At 34.1% G+C, this 20,774-nt stretch overlaps 1 protein-coding gene across 1 annotated transcript; it reads left to right on the plus strand.

Moving 5' to 3' along the window:
• The first annotated feature begins 357 nt into the window (after positions 1 to 357).
• LOC131927397 (large ribosomal subunit protein uL29-like) lies at positions 358 to 764 on the plus strand. The gene is given in 2 exon segments (XM_059283107.1): positions 358 to 534; positions 536 to 764. Coding segments are annotated over 2 exon segments (384 nt in total). The 3' UTR covers positions 743 to 764.
• The last annotated feature ends 20,010 nt before the right edge of the window (positions 765 to 20,774 follow it).

Genomic DNA, 20,774 nt, shown 5'->3' on the forward strand with positions numbered 1-20,774 from the left:
TAACAACAGACAAATACGACGTATACAACAATAACACTAACACTCTATAATAACAATAATAATAAGATATTTAATAATATATACAGTACTAAAATAATAAAAGGATCAAAAGGGGTCTACAACATAAATACAATACTCAACACCACGTTCCACGTCCACAGCCACACTACAACTAACTGATTCACACACTGACACACGCTCTGACACCCATCACCTGAAACACCTCACGTGAACACTTTTCGCTCCATGTAAACACACTCAACCAAGGGATACAACTATACACCAAAGGGAGGGTACCTGTCGTTCCAGCACACAACACACACACACACAAGCAGGGGACATGTAAGGGACGTAACAATGGCCAAAGTCAAGGCTAAGGAACTCCGTGGCAAAAAGAAGGAAGAACTTCTGAAACAGCTCAATGAGCTAAAAAATGAACTACAGACTCCTCGTGTTGCCAAAGTAACTGGTGGAGCTAAGATCTACACTGTGCGCAAATCAGTTGCTGGTGTCCTCACTGTCATCAAACAGACACATAAGGATAACCTAGGTAAAATTCTACCAGAAGGATAACCTAGGTAAATTCTACCATAAGAAGGCTCACAAACCCAATGACCTGAGACAAAAGAAGACCAGGGCAATGAGACGTGCACTCACACCTTATGAACTCACCTGCAAGAGTAAAAAGGAGTTACGAAAACAGCGTCTTTATCCAATTAGAAAGTATGCTGTAAAGTATTAAAGTTGTATGCTTTGAAATTAAAACAAAATTAAAAAATGAAATGCGTTTACTTCTTTGTTCATCAGTGGATGCAATGTGCGTGCTGTTAATACCTCCTTAACTATTTTTATTAAGACTAAACCTACTTAGAGCTATCTTAGTAAGGATGTTCGTCAGACACTCCTTACAACAACGTCGATTAACTACACTCAACGATTAACTCGACTACTCGATATTCACAAATAAACGTTACTCAAAAACACTATTCAAGTAATGTAATGTACACTATGTAAAAAAGTAAAGTTTCCCTTTCAAACCTGACTGTCTATGGGGCAAGTGAAGTAGAGTTCACTTGTTTCTGTGACCTCGGCATATGAAGAAATAGTGTGGTCAGCACTATGCCAAGCCGCATTTACTTTCCCTAACGTGATTTAGGTACTCATCAGAGTTGGGTGGACTCGATATTCGCGAACTAACATTACTCATAAACACTTTTCAGGTAATGTATACTATGTAATACTATATACTATGTACTTGATACAATCATCTCACGATTACTCATATCTCGATTACTAAAATAAAATGTATGACATCTAAGATATGCGATCAACTCGATACTCCCAACTTACGATTACACAACTCTCAACTTACGATTATATTACCCTCTATAACTAAAGACTAGTCAACTTTTCAACACTACGACACCACCTCACCTCTTCAAGCTCTACTCCCAACGAAAAAAGTCTCACCGTAGCAAGTCACTACAAAACTGTAGCCAATCACTCTTCGATACCTTATCACCAAACTCGTTACACCATAACTACGACACCACCTCCGTATTACATCGTTGTTGTGATACCTTATCACCAAACTCGTTACACCATAAGTACGACACCACCTCCGTATTACATCGTTGTTGTGATACCTTATCATCAAACTCGTTACACCATAACTACGACACCACCTCCGTATTACATCGTTGTTGTGATACCTTATCACCAAACTCGTTACACCATAAGTACGACACCACCTCCGTATTACATCGTTGTTGTGATACCTTATCACCAAACTCGTTACACCATAACTACGACACCACCTCCGTATTTTTTTTTACATCGTTGTTGTTATACCTTATCACCAAACTCGTTACACCATAACTACGACACCACCTCCGTATTACATCGTTGTTGTGATGCCTTATCACCAAACTCGTTACACCATAATTACGACACCACCTCCGTATTACATCGTTGATGTGATACCTTATCACCAAACTCGTTACACCATAACTACGACACCACCTCCGTATTACATCGTTGTTGTGATACCTTATCACCAAACTCGTTACACCATAACTACGACACCACCTCCGTATTACATCGTTGTTGTGATACCTTATCACCAAACTCGTTACACCATAACTACGACACCACCTCCTTATTGCATCGTTGTTGTGATACCTTATCACCAAACTCATTACACCATAACTACGACACCACCTCCGTATTAGATAGATAGATAGACAGATAGAAACATACACAGACAGCGAATTTATTATTATAGACCAGAAAAATGGCCCGTTGAGGAAGGATACAACGGGCGCTATGTTGATAGTGTTGTCTCTTTTCTCCAAACTAAAACCAATACCAAAATCACCACCTTAATTCAATTTAACCGGAAACGAAAAATAACATTGAAAAAGGATTTTTATCCAGAATCGGTACTTTAATAGGATTTAATCTTGATCTCTACGTAGTTACTGCACATTGATACTAAATATAGTTGCAGCCATACTCCTAAACCTTGCAACTAATCTCAATCATGACAAAAGTCGCATTTAGAGCTTCATTTAGGCGACTCTATTTGCCCCCCCCCCCCCCCCCCCCCACACACACCTCAAAGCTCATCTACCGTCCCATTCATCGAAATAGAATTTAAATAGAAAATATACGTCACCAGTGTACGCCCCCTGCCAGAAAATTTAGTCCACACGCACCCCCGAACATTTCAAGTACCCCCCCCCCCCTCAGGGAAGGAAAAAGTCTGAAAGAAACACTGTTTGTTGATCATTCAGATTAAATGTAAAGCCTACTTATAAAATGTAGACCTCGTTTCCTACTTTTGGCCGACAAACCTCACTCTGGAAGACAGTGTTTTTCAGATATTTTTCTGGGGGTGGGGCACTTTGAATTTTTGCAGAGGCGAATAAAATTATCCGGGGCGGGGGAGCCCGACACTGGTAAAAGTATAACATATTTCCTATATACATTATATTCCGTTTTTTTTAAGGCGGAAGGATTAGACGTTCTACCGGGGGGGGGAGGGAGGGTTAAATGGGCTTCGCATAAAAGAAACTCTGCAAGAAAACCACTTTTTAGATTAGACACATTAATTAGGCGGTAATTGACGACTTTTCTTTTGCGTTGGGGGGGGGGGGGGGCTTAGACGTTCTTACGCGAAGGTGGGGCTTGGCCCCTACCCGAAGAATTGTATGAAAGAAACTCTTAACACAAACCACTTGGATTAGACAAAATTGCCTTTTTATTCAATGATTACTCGAGAATCAATGACGTCATATTATTGTGAGCACTCCCCCGGCATAAGACTGCTATATGCTCCCTAGGACGTCATGTTTCGTTTTCGTTTTACTATGAAAGTTTTTATTTTGCTTGTGTTTTCTCTATAGTGTTCTTGTCAGATAGATAGATAGATAAACAGACAGACAGCGAAATTATCATTATAGATGTATCCTTTACAGAAGGGACACAATTTTTAAATGCAAGGGAAATAGCTTAACAAAAATAGCTCAAACAAATACGAATCGAACAACTCATAACTAATGCACAATGTCTATTTACTGTTTTACTTATAAAATGAATAAATTATTCTGTGGGCAAACAATTGTGTACTAGTTATGGATAAAATAAAATACAACTTGTACCATATTTTCACTTAGAATTAATAAACATTAGCTTTATTTTAAGAATAATTATTTAAGTAGTGTTAAAATTTGTTTAGTCATAGGGATCTTTCTTACAGTTTGTTTATTTCTGGATTCCTTACATAAGGGACTAATTAAAATAAAATAAGCGGCATCGTTAGGTTTGGTGTGGAAAACATACCACCAAACATCTTATATGTTTTATCAAGCATGATCAAAAAATATTTAATAATAGAGTACACTTATGTATTTTGGGTATTTAGTGACTTTTTCTGACATTCTCTTATAGAAACGGTATTTGCTCTTGTCTTTCTTGTCTTTATGAATTTTACAAAAAACTATTTTCGATAATGAACAAGAAACCAAGTTTGACGATAGATGAGTCAAAAGAGCCCAGTTTTGCATCCTTGCCCAATTCGTGTGTGTGTGTGTGTGTGCGTGCGTGCGTGCGTGCGCGTGCGCGTGAGTGTGAGTGTGCGTGTGTGTCACGATAACTTGAGTACTGTTACAGCTCGGTTGATGAAATTTCACATATAGATATTATATGAAACGAGCCGACCCGCAACATATCATACGCCGCTATTTAGTTGTTGTTTTTTTTTTCTACTTATCAGTAATTCATAATTTGTGAATTCGACAGTACAAACGCTGCCACTGAAAATATTTCTTTAAAACACAATAAGTAGCTCGTTAACACGATAACACCCCCCCCCCCCCCCCTTACGTTAAAGTAAACTCCACTTAGTTCCCCCCCCCCCCCACTAAGTTTAAAATCGTTTCAAACTAAATTATTTGCCCCTAATAGTCGTCACTAAACCCGGCTCTGCTTGTAAACATACATTTAGCGTGAACCACAGCTAACCAGACCATGTAGGGGTGGTGGTGGTCTCCCAGAAGAGAATTATATATATATATAGATGTGTAGATCCGAACTATTATACACAATGTTTTTTTCGTTCACTTGGTGTGCCATTCTTTATTACGAGATTGTATTCTATTTTAAAAGTTTAATGGTTTCAATTATTTTGTTAAATTATGTCCCTTGAATTTAGAATTGAGTACCTTCTGTAATGAATCCATGAATCACCTTGTAGTTAAGTATCGTTGTTACTTTCTAAAATAACTATAATTTAAATAAATCTTGTTTCTTTATTCTGTGTGAAAAAATATATAATATAAATCTTTAAATAATCGATATTACTGCACGATTTGGTGATTTCTATAAAATTATGTAAATTAAAGTATTTAAAAAAAACAAAAAAAAAAAACAAACTCTGTACTGCATCATCTACATTTCGAATCATGTTGCATTAATTTTTAAATTTAAATATTCGCCTTTTTGAAGTAAAAGTGTTTTTTTTTAAAATGTTTTTCTAGCAATTTTTTTTTACCACGTAAAGTTGACAAACTAAAATCCAGAAATATCCAGAAGCAAGTTGAGAGCAAGTCAACTGAACTGGATAACTAATTTTAAATCGAAGCTAATGCGATTGTTCAATAATTGAAAGTAAGAATTAAATAACATTTCTTAGAAAATAAGTGTTGGTGAGTCTAACATGTAATATGTAAGTGTTGGTGAGACCAACATGTTATAGGTAAGTGTTGGTGAGTCCAACATGTTATATGCAAGTGTTGGTGAGTCCAACATGATATATGTAAGTGTTGGTGAGTCCAATATGTTATATGTAAGTGTTGGTGAGTCCAACATGATATATGTAAGTATTGGTGAGTCCAACATGATATATGTAAGTATTGGTGAGTCCAACATGTTATATGTAAGTGTTGGTGAGTCCAACATGTTATATGTAAGTGTTGGTGAGTCCAACATGATATATGTAAGTGTTGGTGAGTCCAACATGATATATGTAAGTGTTGGTGAGTCCAGCATGTTATATTTAAGTGTTGGTGAGTCCAACATGATATATGTAAGTGTTGGTGAGTCCAACATGAAATATGTAAGTGTTGGTGAGTCCAGCATGTTATATGTAAGTGTTGGTGAGTCCAACATGTTATATGTAAGTGTTGGTGAGTCCAACATGTTATATGTAAATGTTGGTGAGTCCAACATGGGAGACTATAAGGTAAACATTTATTAAGAAAACTTTGAGCACATGTTCCTATCAAATATAACATATGTGTTTACATTACCTGACGTTTAGCATCAAGACGTGGTGTGGCTAGTGTAGAGCGTCACACTCTCACATGACATTAGGCTGGCTCAGTATCCGTGGTGTCTGTACTACGGTAGCAGAGACTAATACGTAGAAAATGTATCTAATCTATGCATATGATGTATGAAAACAGGTTAAGAAATAATTTTGTTTTTTAGACAAACACAAATAAAACGTGTGTAAAACAATTAACATTTAACTATACGCAGACACGGAAGAATAAACTCTCCTCAAGAAATTGTGTTTTAGCCACTAAACTGTAGTAGAGGACTGAGATTTCTTGTGGTTTGATCCAAATCTGTAGACCTATTGTATGTATAATATTGTTGATATAAAGTAAAGACTCAACTTTAGATCCAGCGATCTATTGGGCAGATGAAGAAGAGTTTATGTGTTTCTTCACTTTGGTATAAGAAGTGAGTGTGTGGTCAGTACGTTCTACTGACATGGACAAGGTTTTGAACTCGAGACTTTTGGGTTTGCATCCAACGCTCTACCGCCTTGGACACGCAGTCCCTGGTTGTTATATTACAAAAAACAAGTTAATAAAAAGTCTAGTGACAATTTAAGCGCAATTTCCTTAATTAATTTTTTTAGAATTCACAGACCTACGTAAAAATCCTTTCGAACCTCCGCTCATTCGCTAGGGTAAAATCCTTTCGAACCTCAGCGCTTTGCGCTAAAAACCTACACGATGCTCAGTTTAAATTAAAACTAGGCCTACAAGATGCTCAGTTTATAATATATTAAAAAAAATTTTTGTGACCGAACGAAAGGATATTTTTGAAAACTTTCTTCGGCAAATTGGTTTAAATTATGGCAGGAATCGATTGGTAAATGTTTCAAGTCGCTAAGTTATCTGGTTGCCGAGATATGGAGCAAAAACTGCTTTTGTTCGAGGTTTTTTGGCTTTTCCTGGAAATCCAGGAAGAAATTCCGGGAATTTTTTTGGACCACAATCATCCTTTCGAAAAATATCCTTTCGTTCGGTCACATTTTTTTTTTAAAATTACATTATACATAATACACTACATTACTATATAGCAATATAGAGAGCGCGACAACTAAATACCCCCTACACACAATTTTTTTTAAAATCTCGTTAATAAATATTTTTTTTCTATTTTGTTTTGAATTATTAAAACTACTTGTGTTGCATTATTTATTTGCTGAATATATGATTTATCTCGATTTAAAATTGTTATGGATAACATAAGGAAATTGCGCTTAAATTGTCACTAGACTTTTTATTAACTAGTTTTTTTAATCAGCGGATAATACAAGTAGGTTTGGCCTCCGCCCCATGTAAATATGATATGAAGAAAATACCTGTAAGGGAGAAAACTTATGACAGTTGTTTACCTTAACTACTAAATAAGTATTTAATTAAATACTCTATACAAAAATCTTTTAAAAAAAAAATAATATTTAGACGTTTAAAAGGTTTTTATTGATTGCTGTTTAATCTTTAAACTTTTGCATAATTATTAAAAAATAATGGTTACATTATATTAAAAGAAACACTAGCTTTATTTTAAAGTTTACTTTATATCAATAAAATTGCTCGACGATCAATATTGCTTTATGGTCTGTCACAAATTATTTCTGGCTTCCTTTTAAAAGGGAAAATTAAAATTAAAAATGTAGTTTATTTAAATTTGTTTTTTTTTGGATGGTTCTTATACAAATATCACAACCATTCTCTACCTGCTCTAAGACCTCCATGTAGTTGCTATCTTAATCTCTAATTGTATTGTCACTATCACAGATGAACACATTTCTACAGGCAACATGACCGTGTTTGCTTATATAACATAGGGAGCAAACTGTCCACCTTCCATTGAGCTGGATAAGGAGGGTGTGTGTATCACCCTCTATGTCAAACATTGAGGAGGGTGTGTGTATCACCCTCTATGTCAACCATTGAGTTGGGTGAGGAGGGTGTGTGTGTCACCCTCTATGTCAACCATTGAGGAGGGTGTGTGTATCACCCTCTATGTCAACCATTGAGGAGGGTGTGTGTATCACCCTCTATGTCAACCATTGAGTTGGGTGAGGAGGGTGTGTGTGTCACCCTCTATGTAACCATTGAGTTGGGTGAGGAGGGTGTGTGTGTCACCCTCTATGTCAACCATTGAGGAGGGTGTGTGTATCACCCTCTATGTCAACCATTGAGGAGGGTGTGTGTATCACCCTCTATGTCAACCATTGAGTTGGGTGAGGAGGGTGTGTGTATCACCCTCTATGTCAACCATTGAGCTGGGTGAGGATTGTATATATATATATATATATATATATATATATATATATATATATATATATATATATATATATATATATATATATATATATATTTATATATATATATATATATGAATGCCCTATATACCAGTCAGGGGCGGAACTACAGTGACGCCAGACCCCGCAATGCGGGGGGGCCCACGCCATTTAGGGGCCCACGGCCGACCCTAATAATTTTTATTATAGTTTTTAAAAATCTAATTTTCTTGCAATTTTTTTACTTAATGTTTGTTTTGTAAAACTGTTACCATAGCTGCGGTTTGATTAACTTTATTCTATAGACACCATCCCCACTGGTATATTCTTTTTCCCTTTAAACCACTGTGAGAGCCAAGCCCTCTCTCTATCCTACAATTAAACTTAACAAAGATAAGCAAACGTTCAAACCACTTCCATGACTTATTTCCCTTTTTTAAATTGTCAAATTGGGATGCTCATAAGCTCCTTTTAATAGATTTGTACTAAACGAATCAAAAAGCAATTACTTCTCTTACTAAATATTTTTTCATAAAGTACTTACTAAAGAATGACATTGTATAACAAGGAAATGTATTTAAAATTAATAATATAAATACAAAAAAATATATAAATAATCATAGCACGAGACACCATTACTTCTACAAAGATTTAATGTTTTATATTCTTTTGGCCAAATGAATTTTAATGCAGATAAAACAAAACTTAATTTCTCAAAACACACTAATGCACTTACAGTGTCTTACACACATGACATTATGTAATAATTTGTTTTAATTGAAATTTTTTTTTATTTTTTAAAAACCCCAACAGGCCAGCAATAAGTGTCCTATACTCTGTTCGTATTTTGTGTGTGTAAATATATATATATATATATATATATATATATATATATATATATATATATATATATATATACATGGGGGGGGGGCCTAAAAAAAATTTTTTGCGGGGTGGCCCTTTTTTTCTAGTTCCGCCACTGATACCAGTTATGTATTATGTAGTGTTTAACTCCTATGTATGTTATTTTTTCCCTGTCGATATTTTTATAACTTCATCCGTTAATCTCACATACTCCTCCATAATCTACCATCACAAAGCTGGGCTGCCAATTAATTACAATCGATTACTGCTTTAATCCTCGGATTCGGAGTTTAAAAAAAAAAAGCAATACCTTAATACCTCGTCTTAAAAATCAGGGATCGTGGGTTGAATTCTTCCTTCAAGGGAAAGGGAGGGGGCGGGGAATAATGGTCCTTCACGAGCTACTTATAGTGTATAAAGCAAAGTATTTTCAGTCGCAGCGTTGGTAGTGGTGTGTTCTCAAATTATGAATTACTGAAATGTAGAAAATATAACAACTAAATAGCGGCATATGCTACGCTGCGGGTCGGCTCGTAACTTTACACAAACCTTATTTGGCGTAAATAAAAACAAACAACACGAAAAATGCACATTTTTTGTAAAACGTTTGAATTCAGAACCCAATATGTTTAAAAACATAAGGCTTCGGCAGGATTCGTACCTACGTGGGAAGATCTCAATGGATTTCAAGTCCATCGTCTTAAGCACTCGGCCACGACGACCGCATGTAAAGCACAGGGTGTTTCATAAAGTCCTTTAATATCCAAGCCACTATATTTTATTTGTTTGAAATATATTGTAGTAACAAACGTTTATTAATTTTTCTCCAAATTAGCTGTTCAATCTCCAGATTAGCTGTTAAAGCTCTAGACAAGCTATTTAATCTCTAGATAATTCGTTTGTACATGTATAGTGGCTAAAACACAATTTCTATAGCAGAGTTTTTTCTTCCGTGTCTACGTATAGTTAACTGCTAATTGTTTTACACACGTTTTATTTTTGTTTGTCTAAAAAACAAACTTATTTCTTAACATGTTTTCCTACATCATATGCATAGATTAGATACATTTTCTACGTATTAGTCTCTGCTACCGTAGTACAGACACCACGGATACTGAGCCAGTCTAATGTCATGTGAGAGTGTGACGCTCTACACTAGCCACACCACGTCTTGATGCTAAACGTCAGGTAATGTAAACACAGATGTTATATTTGATAGGAACATGTGCTCAAAGTTTTCTTAATAAATGTTTACCTTATAGTCTCCCATGTTGGACTCACCAACACTTACATATATCATGTTGGACTCACCAACACTTACATATAACATGTTGGACTCACCAACACTTACATATAACATGTTGGACTCACCAACACTTACATATAACATGTTGGATTCACCAACACTTACATATTACATGTTGGACTCACCAACACTTACATATAACATGTTGGACTCACCAACACTTACATATAACATGTTGGACCCACCAACACTTACATATAACATGTTGGACTCACCAACACTTACATATAACATGTTGGACTCACCAACACTTACATATAACATGTTGGACTCACCAACACTTACATATAACATGTTGAACTCACCAACACTTACATATAACATGTTGGACTCACCAACACTTACATATAACACGTTGGACTCACCAATACTTACATATAACATGTTGGACTCACCAACACTTACATATAACATGTTGGACTCACCAACACTTACATATAACATGTTTGACTCACCAACACTTACATATAACATGTTAGACTCACCAACACTTACATATAACATGTTGGACTCACCAACACTTACATATAATATGTTGGACTCACCAACACTTACATATAACATGTTGGACTCACCAACACTTACATATAACATGTTGGACTCACCAACACTTACATATAACATGTTGGACACTTACATATAGAATGTTGGACTCACGAACACTTACATATAACACTTATTTTCTAAGAAATATTATTTAATTCTTACTTTCAATCATAGAACAATCGCATTAGCTTTGAATTAAAATTAATTATCAAGTTCAGTTGACATTAATTTGCTTCCCGATATTTCTGGATCTTAGTTTGTCAACTTTACATGGTTAAAAAATTGCTAGAATTTTGTTTAAGCTTTTACTTCAAATAGGCGAATGATTAAATTTTAAAAAATAATACAAACATGACTCGATATGTAGATAAAATGTAAATAATGAAGTATTTTTTTTTTAATATTTCACCATTTTAATTTACATAATTTTATAGAAATCACCAAATCGTGCAGTAATATTGATTATTTAAACATTTATATTATATATTTTTTCACACAGAATAAATAAACAAGAAACATTTATTTAAACTATAACTAATTAAAAAAGTAACAACGATACTTAACTACATGGCGATTCCTGGATTCATTACAAAGGTACACAATTCTTAATTCAAGGGACATAATTTAACAACATAACTGAAACAAATAAGAATCGAACAACCCAGAACACAATTCACCATATCTTTTACTTTTTTTTTTAATGCATACAATTAAAAAGTTTTACAAAATTGAGTCTAGTAGTAGATTTTCTCTAAAAAGTACAACTTGTATCTTATTTTAAATTAGCAGCCGGACACTTTACCTTTTTTTTTAAAAGAATAATTATAAAAATATAGTTTAATTTCGTTTAATGTGGTCCTATTTGTTATCTAATCTTTATTTTTTGGCTCCCATTAGAAAAGGGACAAACATAATCAACTAAAACAGTGATTGGTAACCTGCTGCTCGCTAGCCTTATTTGATTTTAAGTTGCGGCTCTTCAGTTTCATGCACAAATATTACGAATTATATTATTTAATTTACAAAACTCATAAAAATATGATATTGCAAAAACAAATAAAAAAACATAATTAAAACACTAATCAGAGAGAGTAGTTGAGGTAGAAAGTATACGGACATAGATATATATATAACCTCAGCTACATAATTGCTTGTTTGGTCTAGGGTTTGTCTCGTTGGACAAAAGGTCCCTTAATACTTAATAGTGTGTTTTATTAATATTATATTATTCTTATTGACTAGTTGCAAAAAATTGGCCTTGTGAAAGGATTTAATATTATGACTCAATAATTAACTCAGTGCAAAAGATTAACAATGATTTAACTTTTAATACATGAAGGTTAACATAGAGTAATTAACACAGCAGCAAAGTTTTAACTCAGTCAGAGTAGCCTGAAATGGGCGACTGGTCTCCAGGGCGGCGTGGTCACATTTGCTCACACACGGACCTCTGTAGCGTCTAGGCTTTAGCCCCAAGCTAGCCGGCTGTAAAATGACAAACTTCCTAACATCTGTGTGATATACACATTCATTCAAACTTAAGACACATCCAACGTTACTATTGTTACAAAGATAATACTACATTTACTATATTACATTAGCCTGACATAACGCCTGCCATACACATTACTAACAATATCGTTTTCTTTCATACATTGTTGTATACACATTCCATACTTATTTATTAATATATAGCAGTACAGTTAATAAAAGTAAGTTTTCAATTACCTTCAAAAGAAGCCAAACTATCCTCTACACACGTTGCCAAAAAGTAATATTAATTTCTCCGTGGAGAACAAGTGCCGTAGCACCAAAATGATTATAATTTTATGATGGCTAGTGCCTGAGCACAAAAAAAACGTGTACCTCCGAAGAGGGGAGAAGGTAGGGTGACCGGACTGTGGCGTCCCTACCCTACAGGTCACATGACTCAGGCTCCGCCCTCACGACCACAGTCTGAAGTCGAGGCCGGTCAGCCTCACGATACCGCTGGTCTCAGGTCCAGGTGTGTACCGTTACCTGTGGGGTAGCAAGATGGGGAGAAAAGTGGACACACCATGATATATAATTATAATCTATCATGAAACTTGCCACTGCCCAAGTGCCTACTTTTTCGATTATCATTAAATATGAAATATTAATTTTATACAAAAGGAATTCCTCTACTTGTCAGTATGCATTTGTTTGACCTGAGTGAAGTAATATTTTAATTATTAGCTTCCTACTGTTGAGCTAGATACTGGACTGTGGGGTACGAGTAAGGTGGAAGATAAGCCATGAAATACCAAAATATTGGAATATAATATTAGTGGCTCTCTAAAACCTGGAAAATTTTATAATTTGTAAATTTAGCTCTTTGTCTCAAAGGTTGCCGACCGCTGGGCTAAGATCAATGCATATTTGTCACTTTTGTAAGGGATCCAGAAGTATAAAAAAGTAAGGATTCTTCCAATTGAGGCCTGCCTGGCTATGGGAGACGCCTCCTGAGCCAGTGGTGTCCGTAAAGAAAGTAAAACAACTTATTTGCTTCTAAGGTGGATTGGGATAGTCCTATATTTATATTATGTGATTACTACTTTTATCATAGCAGAGCTAACTAAAACACATTTTGTGCGAAATATCTGTCTTTTTATATGAATCAACATTTAAAATAAAAAATGAAATTTATTTACCTAATACTTATAAAATACCAAAAATATTGGAATATAATATTAGTTGCTCTCTAAAAACTGGAAAATGTTATAATTTGTAACTTTTGGCTCTTCGTCTCAAGGGGTTGCCGACCCCTGGGCTAAGATCAGTGCAGATTTGTCCCTTTTGTGAGGGATCCAGTAATTAAGGAAAACAGGAATATCACCCAGCGTGGGTAAGCATAATTTAACAACTAGTTAAACAATGATTTTTATAATAAAGCTAAAGTGTCTTTATTCTAAGTGAAAATATGGTAAAAGTTATATTTTTTTCTATTTATAACTAATACAAAAATGTTTGCATACTATATAATTGCATACATTTTATAATTCAAACAATAAATAGAAATGGTGTATTGTGTTATGAGTTGTTCGATTCGTATTTGTTTGAGCTATTTTGTTAAGTTATTTCCCTTGCGTTGCAAAATTATGTCCCTTCTGTAACGGATGTAGAATTAATTTTAAATAAAAGGATTTTCGCGTATTTATGCATCGTTTTGTTTCTTACATAAAGAACATTTAACATTAAAAAAAAAATAAGTAAATGGTTATTCTGAGTGAAAACGATAATTAAGATAAAGGTTAAAAAACTCGATATTACTGTAGGACATTGTGATTTAGATAAAAACATTTTTTTTCAATTGTTTTCAATTCTTGCTTTATTTTGAAAGTTTACTGAATTAAATCGCTTGAATTTTACAAAATTGTTTATACAAAAGAATAAAAGCATTATGTTAGTCAAAAATACTCTTTGTCGGGCTGTAGTAGTAAATTATTTTAAAAGTCATTTCGCTATTTTTTACAGCACATATCGTACTAAAAATTGGTCGTTTATTATTGTAGTAATTCTTCTGCGAAAACGCGATAGTAGCGTTTTTTTTTTCGTTTAGGGAAATCTTTAGGTGTACACGAATACACTCATGATTTCTAGAGACACAAGCCATCGGTACCCGTTACACGTCAATTATAGGCCTATATCTTGTTTATGTTATACTTGTTTGAGAATTTTTTTTTAATAAAAAAAAAGTTATTGGTCAAAACGCAATATGCTTAACTACACGTTGAACTATTTTAGTGACAAAGCAATGAAATTACTAAATAGTTCAAGATCGGACACATTTAATAGCATTCCAATATTTATTATAAAAACCAAATTATATACATAATTAGTCAACACAACACCACATTAATTTAATATTATCAAATACACACCCGATTAAGAGACTTAAATAATTCCATTAAAACCCCAGCAGTTCAATTGAATTTATGTTGGTTTTCAAACCAATTTATTTGTATTATTTTTCGCCGCAAAAATTGTATACATTTCATAGCGTACATCCTGATTAATAAATCTATGGATTTAAAGCCAATTTAATAGAAATATTTAATTTCTTCATATTCTTAAATTGGATTATGCGAGTCTTATTCGAGATGACTTCATTAGGGTGACAGGACAAATGATCTCATACAAAATATCTCACAATATCTAAAGATAATTTTACAAAAATCACGACATATTATCAGATAGCATAACTCTACACCAACCACCAGATAAGCACTCCACATATCTGACTAGATAGAGGCACTGACAAGTCGACCCCAACATATTGGCTCAAGACAAAAACTAAATGTCCCACGACACAATAGCTCACAGCTAAAGTGTTACGCCAAGAATCTTCTAGATATCTAATTGCAATTATTTGAATTTGTTCCCTTTTTTAAATACTAGCGGTGCTGAACTATTTTAAAATGTCTTTCAGCATAACATTAAAAAAAGAGCTTATTCATACCTTGCTCATTAAGTCATTATGGATGTGTTTCCTGAGGGTGGTGCCTGAAGCGGGTCGTCCCACCCACCCACTTCTCACTACCCTACGCCGGACCAAACTGTTTATATCATTATATAAATAGGAGCGGGGAATATGTCTGAACAAATACCTTGAAGCTAAATACATATTTCACCACATAGTCAAGTAATTGTCGTGTTATATTGGCTTGCCTATTGCCTAATGTTGTACTACCTAATCTGTACAGATGACTTTTCTATTGCCTAATGTTGTAATACATAATCTATACAGATGACTTGCCTATTACCTAATGTTGTACTACCTAATCTATACAGATGACTAGCCTATTGCCTACTGTTGTACTACCTAATCTATACAGATGACTAGCCTATTGCCTAATGTTGTACTACCTAATATATACAGATGACTTACCTTTTGCCTAATGTTGTACTACCTAATCTATACAGATGACTTGCCTTTTACCTAATGCTGTACTATCTAATCTATACAGATAAATTGCCGATTGCCTAATGTTGTATTACCTAATCTATACAAATGACTTGCATATTGCCTAATGTTGTACTATCAATTCTATACAGATGATTTGCCTATTGCCTAATGTTGTACTATCTAATCGATCAAGATGACTGTTTTAAACGTGGAACCATTTGATTACGTTACATGCCCGTACATAATAAAATTTGAACAATGAGGTTATTTATTAGTTTTAATACCAGTGTAATATAAAGATTGTTACTGGCTGTAACGACTCCATTGCTGTCCACTAATTGTTACACATTCATCATCCTTTCTCGCATCTTGTTCAGTGGTTCTAACTACGTTTTCATCTAGATCAGCAGTAGCATGTACCGTTTTAACTGAATAAATGCGCTCTATGAAACCCTCAACAAGAAGGAAGACAATCCAACCTATGTATCATCATACAACTTTCTAACGTTAACACAGTGGACACGGACGACACTTGAACAAAAACATATTAGTGGAAATAATATTTTCTGTAGGCCAACAAGAACAAGCCTTCGCTGTTTTAAAAGTTAACAAGGCGGTCAACTGGATAAATGATTGTTGCTCTGACGTCTACACTAAAATACATTAACTATAGCAGGTGTCGGCAACCTGCGGCTCGCGAGCCGCATGCGGCTCTTTTGATGTCAAGATGCGGCTCTTCAGCTCCATGCACAAATATTAATAATTATTTTTTAATTATTTTTAAAACTCATAAACATATTAGTCTGCAATACTCGGTAATTAAAGATATAGATATAATAACCATGTAAAGTTTATAATTTCGAGCAGAGCTTGCTAAACTACTTTAATCTATAGAGTCGATGGGCCTGTTGTTTAAACCACTGTACATACGTCTGGCTCAATAAGTTTTAAAAAACGGTAAACAATAACGGCCTCGTTTTAAACAGCTGCATTCATTGGATATTTAGGGGGTCGGCGTGGTCGAGTCGGTAAAGCTCATGGTTGCTAAACCGAAAAGTCTCGAGTTCGAACCCTCGGGCAGATGAGGCTCGTTAGCTGGGGACAACTCCAAAATTAAACAACTGCTACCTTGTAGTATGGAAGCAAATCCAAAAAGAAAAGCAGGCTGAAATCGGAGTCAATGGCCTATAGGGCGCATAACAAGTTGACACGTAACGCTTAATTGTGTTGGAGGCGTGGTCGAGTCGGCAAAAAGCTCATGGTTGATAAATTCGATCCCCTTCAACACTAATATTAAGAACGAAGAAGAAGAAGAAGAAAGATTGGATATTTATAAAATATCACAATTTTGATGTACTTACAGGTAAAAATATGCAAGTCATCTGTTTGCAACACACCAGTAACAAGCAATTCGTTTTATTCTACAATAATAGTTTCACTGTTATGTCTCTCTGTCTCACTGGCACTCTGTCTATCTGTTATTCAGGGACAATATAGAGAAACACGAGCAAATTAAAAACTGTCAGCGTCAAACGGAAAACAAAATGTGACGTGAAAGGAACATACAGGAAATATTTTAAGGACGGAAAAGTACACACAATACTAATAACGTCATCGATACTTGATAATAAAGACACTAGCATTACTACCTGTTTAATTTCTCTAATCTTAAATACGTCTCTGCCTGCAGAGTTTCTTTCATGCATCTTTTCTTTTTCAATGTAGTTGGCGTACAAAGTGATAGTTTTGTCAGCACTATGCCCAGCCACCGTATTAGTCGTTAGGGTAGTTCAGAGTTCGGCAACCTTTTGAGACAAAATTTACCAGTTTTTAAAGAGACACTGACATTTTTTTCCAATATTTAGGATTAGGTTTTTATAAATTTAAATATCTTTAAATATGGAATAATTATATTTATTCATATATTATTTTTAAATACACATGTTTCGCACAAAACATATTATTGTATTTTAGCTAGCTCTAATAGAATAATAAAATAAGTAATCATATAATATAACTATAATCATTGAATATTTCTATTAGTTACATCAATGGAAGCATTGACCTTGCATGCCGTTTGAAAGTTTGTTTAAATCTTGTTCATAACTTCTTGTTTTAAGTTTCAAGCACGCCTCGAGATTTTTATTTGTTAGTTAGCTTCTTACTTAACTTTTTTATTATATTCATGTAAGAGAACTCTTGCTAGCACGAATATGTTGACCTAAAGATCGTCAGCACTCCAGATGTTAACTTCCCTACGTTACTGTACCATCCTGCAAATCTATTCCATGCGTCATGTATGAGTGACTCAACTCGCGGCATTTCTTTTAGAGCTGTCCAGTTGTGCAAAGTAACGTGCATGTTTTACTGAACCTCGAACTATTTTTACTTGTTCTTGAGTTCTGTGAATTTTCCGCTCCACAAATGAGTCGTTTTCAAATCCAGCAATTGCATTTGAAGCAAACCAGCATCAATTCCAAAAAGTTCAAAGTTAGTATCATTTGTTTTTGTGTTGAGAGAGTCTACTATGAACGTCAGAGTACTTGCAATTGTATTTAATTGCTCAAATCTCTCAGTGAATCCATCCTTCGTTTTATTTGTTGTAATGCTGAATCAATTCATGCTAATAGTTGCATTGGTTTCTAGATTTTTTTTTTTTTCATATTTTTGAAATCAAGTAATTTACCGCTCTTCGTATCTTCAACAAAAATTAAAAAAAAAATGATTTTTTTTCGAAACATCCATTTCTCAAGCAAAGCATAGTCAAGTATAAGGAACTCCTTTGCAAAAAGAAGGAAGAACTCCTGATACAGCTTGATGAGCTAAAAAATGCAGTTTTTCCTTGCAGTTTAACATTTAGCGCGTTTAGTTTTTGTTTGTGATATCCACCATGACGTTAAACGTTTCAATTCGTGGTGAACAATTTAATTGGAAGTACATTGAAAATAGTACCTAAATATTCTTATAGAATAGCGAGTGTTTATTGTTTATGTTTTTTATTATATAATTCATTACCGAATGTTGCAGAACAATATGTTTATGAGTTTTGAAAATAAAATATAACAATTATTAATATTTGTGCATGGAGCCAAAGAGCCGCATCTTGACATCAAAGGAGCCGCAAGATGCCGACCCCTGGGGTATCTAGATGTAGATGTAGAGGATGGTTGCAATAAATAAGAGCAGTCCAACGCTCGTCACTGATTAGACATTTATAATATTTTGTTTTTACCCTCTTATAAGCGTGCCAGAAATTGTCCTTAGGTGTACCAAATACCGCAGTTTAATTTAGAGGAATATTTTTATATATAATACTTTTTATAATATTTTTAGTGTTTATAGTATTATTTTGTGTTATCATTATTTACTAAACTCATGCAATATGTTAAATAGATAAGCAAAAATGAAAAAAAAGTCTAATTTTTATAGAAGTAAGTAAAAAATGATATTTATTTTGAGTTTTGTTTATTAATTAAATATTTATTTTTTGTGGTAAACATACGCCATGGATTGTCCCCCTTTCAAACTTCTATTCATATTTACATAGGGGAAGTAACACTTTTTCTCCAGGCCAAACCAACTTGTATTAGCCGCTGTCTTTAGAAAAAAAATTCCAAAAGATGAACAAAGTGTAAACAGATGAACAAAGTGTAAACGAATAAAGCATTGTCTTAAATATACTCGATCTCAACTGAACAAAGGTTGTTTAGTCTGAATGCTTAAGCGCTTAGTAAGTAAGCTGCGAGTTTAAAGATCAACTTATGTGAGGTAACATGTCCTAGAGTCTACTGCCCTATTGACCAAACTATGTTACCTATATGTACCCTTCCTTCCTTTGTCCGAACTGCAAACAATAATCTTGAGAATCTGTACTCAATTATCTACTTGACATCTCAATATTCACAAAACACGATTACTTATCACACGATTACTCAAAAACTCTATTCAACTACCTTAGTCGATCGAGCTAAACTCTCAGCTACAATTACGCATCTCTCGGTTACGTTTAAAACTCTTTTTATTTTAATTGTAATGAATATTTGCTGTTACGGATCTTATAATTTACAAAATTCATAGAGTAAAATTATAGCTATCAAACAATATATAACCTGGGACTAACGGGTGTAAAAAAAATAAACACTCAAGAACACTTTAACATGTAAACTGAGCCTATCCGTATATTGGATCGCCTTCCTTTGAAGAAGGCCACTTTGGTTTCCTCACACAACCCCTTGTGATTTTAACTAACAAACTTTTCTTTCATCCTCAAATTGACTTCTTCAGTCTTGTGGTCAAAGGGAAACAAATGTGGATATACCACGAAAGTCAAGAAAGTTTTGTTTCTTTTCCTTTTCTGATGTAAACAATTCATCTCCAAATGCATTATCAAATGTACATTGTATTAGGTAACTCCATCTAATCAGATATTTATTGTATCAATTGCTTTAAATATTCACCCATGTAGATACTTTTATTATTGTTTTTTTACGCTTCAACAAATAAAATAAACCGGGAGTGATCTCCCCTAAACTTTCTCGAATATTCTTATATGAAACAACAGGGGATGGCAACTCAGGATATAGACATGATTTTTAATCCATTTTAAATACTTAAACGTTTTAAAATAGAATAGAATCTCGTAGAAAAAAGAATTGCACACCAAGTGATCGGCAAATAAAATGTGGATAATAGTGCGGAATTTTATTAGTCCTTTATAAATTTACATTTGTTTTTTGAGAAATCGGAAATAGCAAAAATTACTACTTCCGGTCAACAGAAATTACTCAACATTTAACAGAAGGCAGAGAATAAGATATTTTACTTACACGTGAAATTTCATTTATCTATCTGAAATAGTACTCAAGTTATAGGCTTTTGAAAATCGGAAATCCCTCAAAAGTTGATACGGATCTACGATTTCGATATAATACTTATATATGAAATTTCATCAACCTAGCTGTAACGGTACTCAAGTTATCATGTTTACACACACACATACACACATACACACATACACACAC

Source organism: Physella acuta, unplaced genomic scaffold (genome assembly GCF_028476545.2).
Source record: "Physella acuta isolate Inbredline_101_S28 unplaced genomic scaffold, ASM2847654v3 ptg001397l, whole genome shotgun sequence".
NCBI lineage: Eukaryota > Metazoa > Mollusca > Gastropoda > Physidae > Physella > Physella acuta.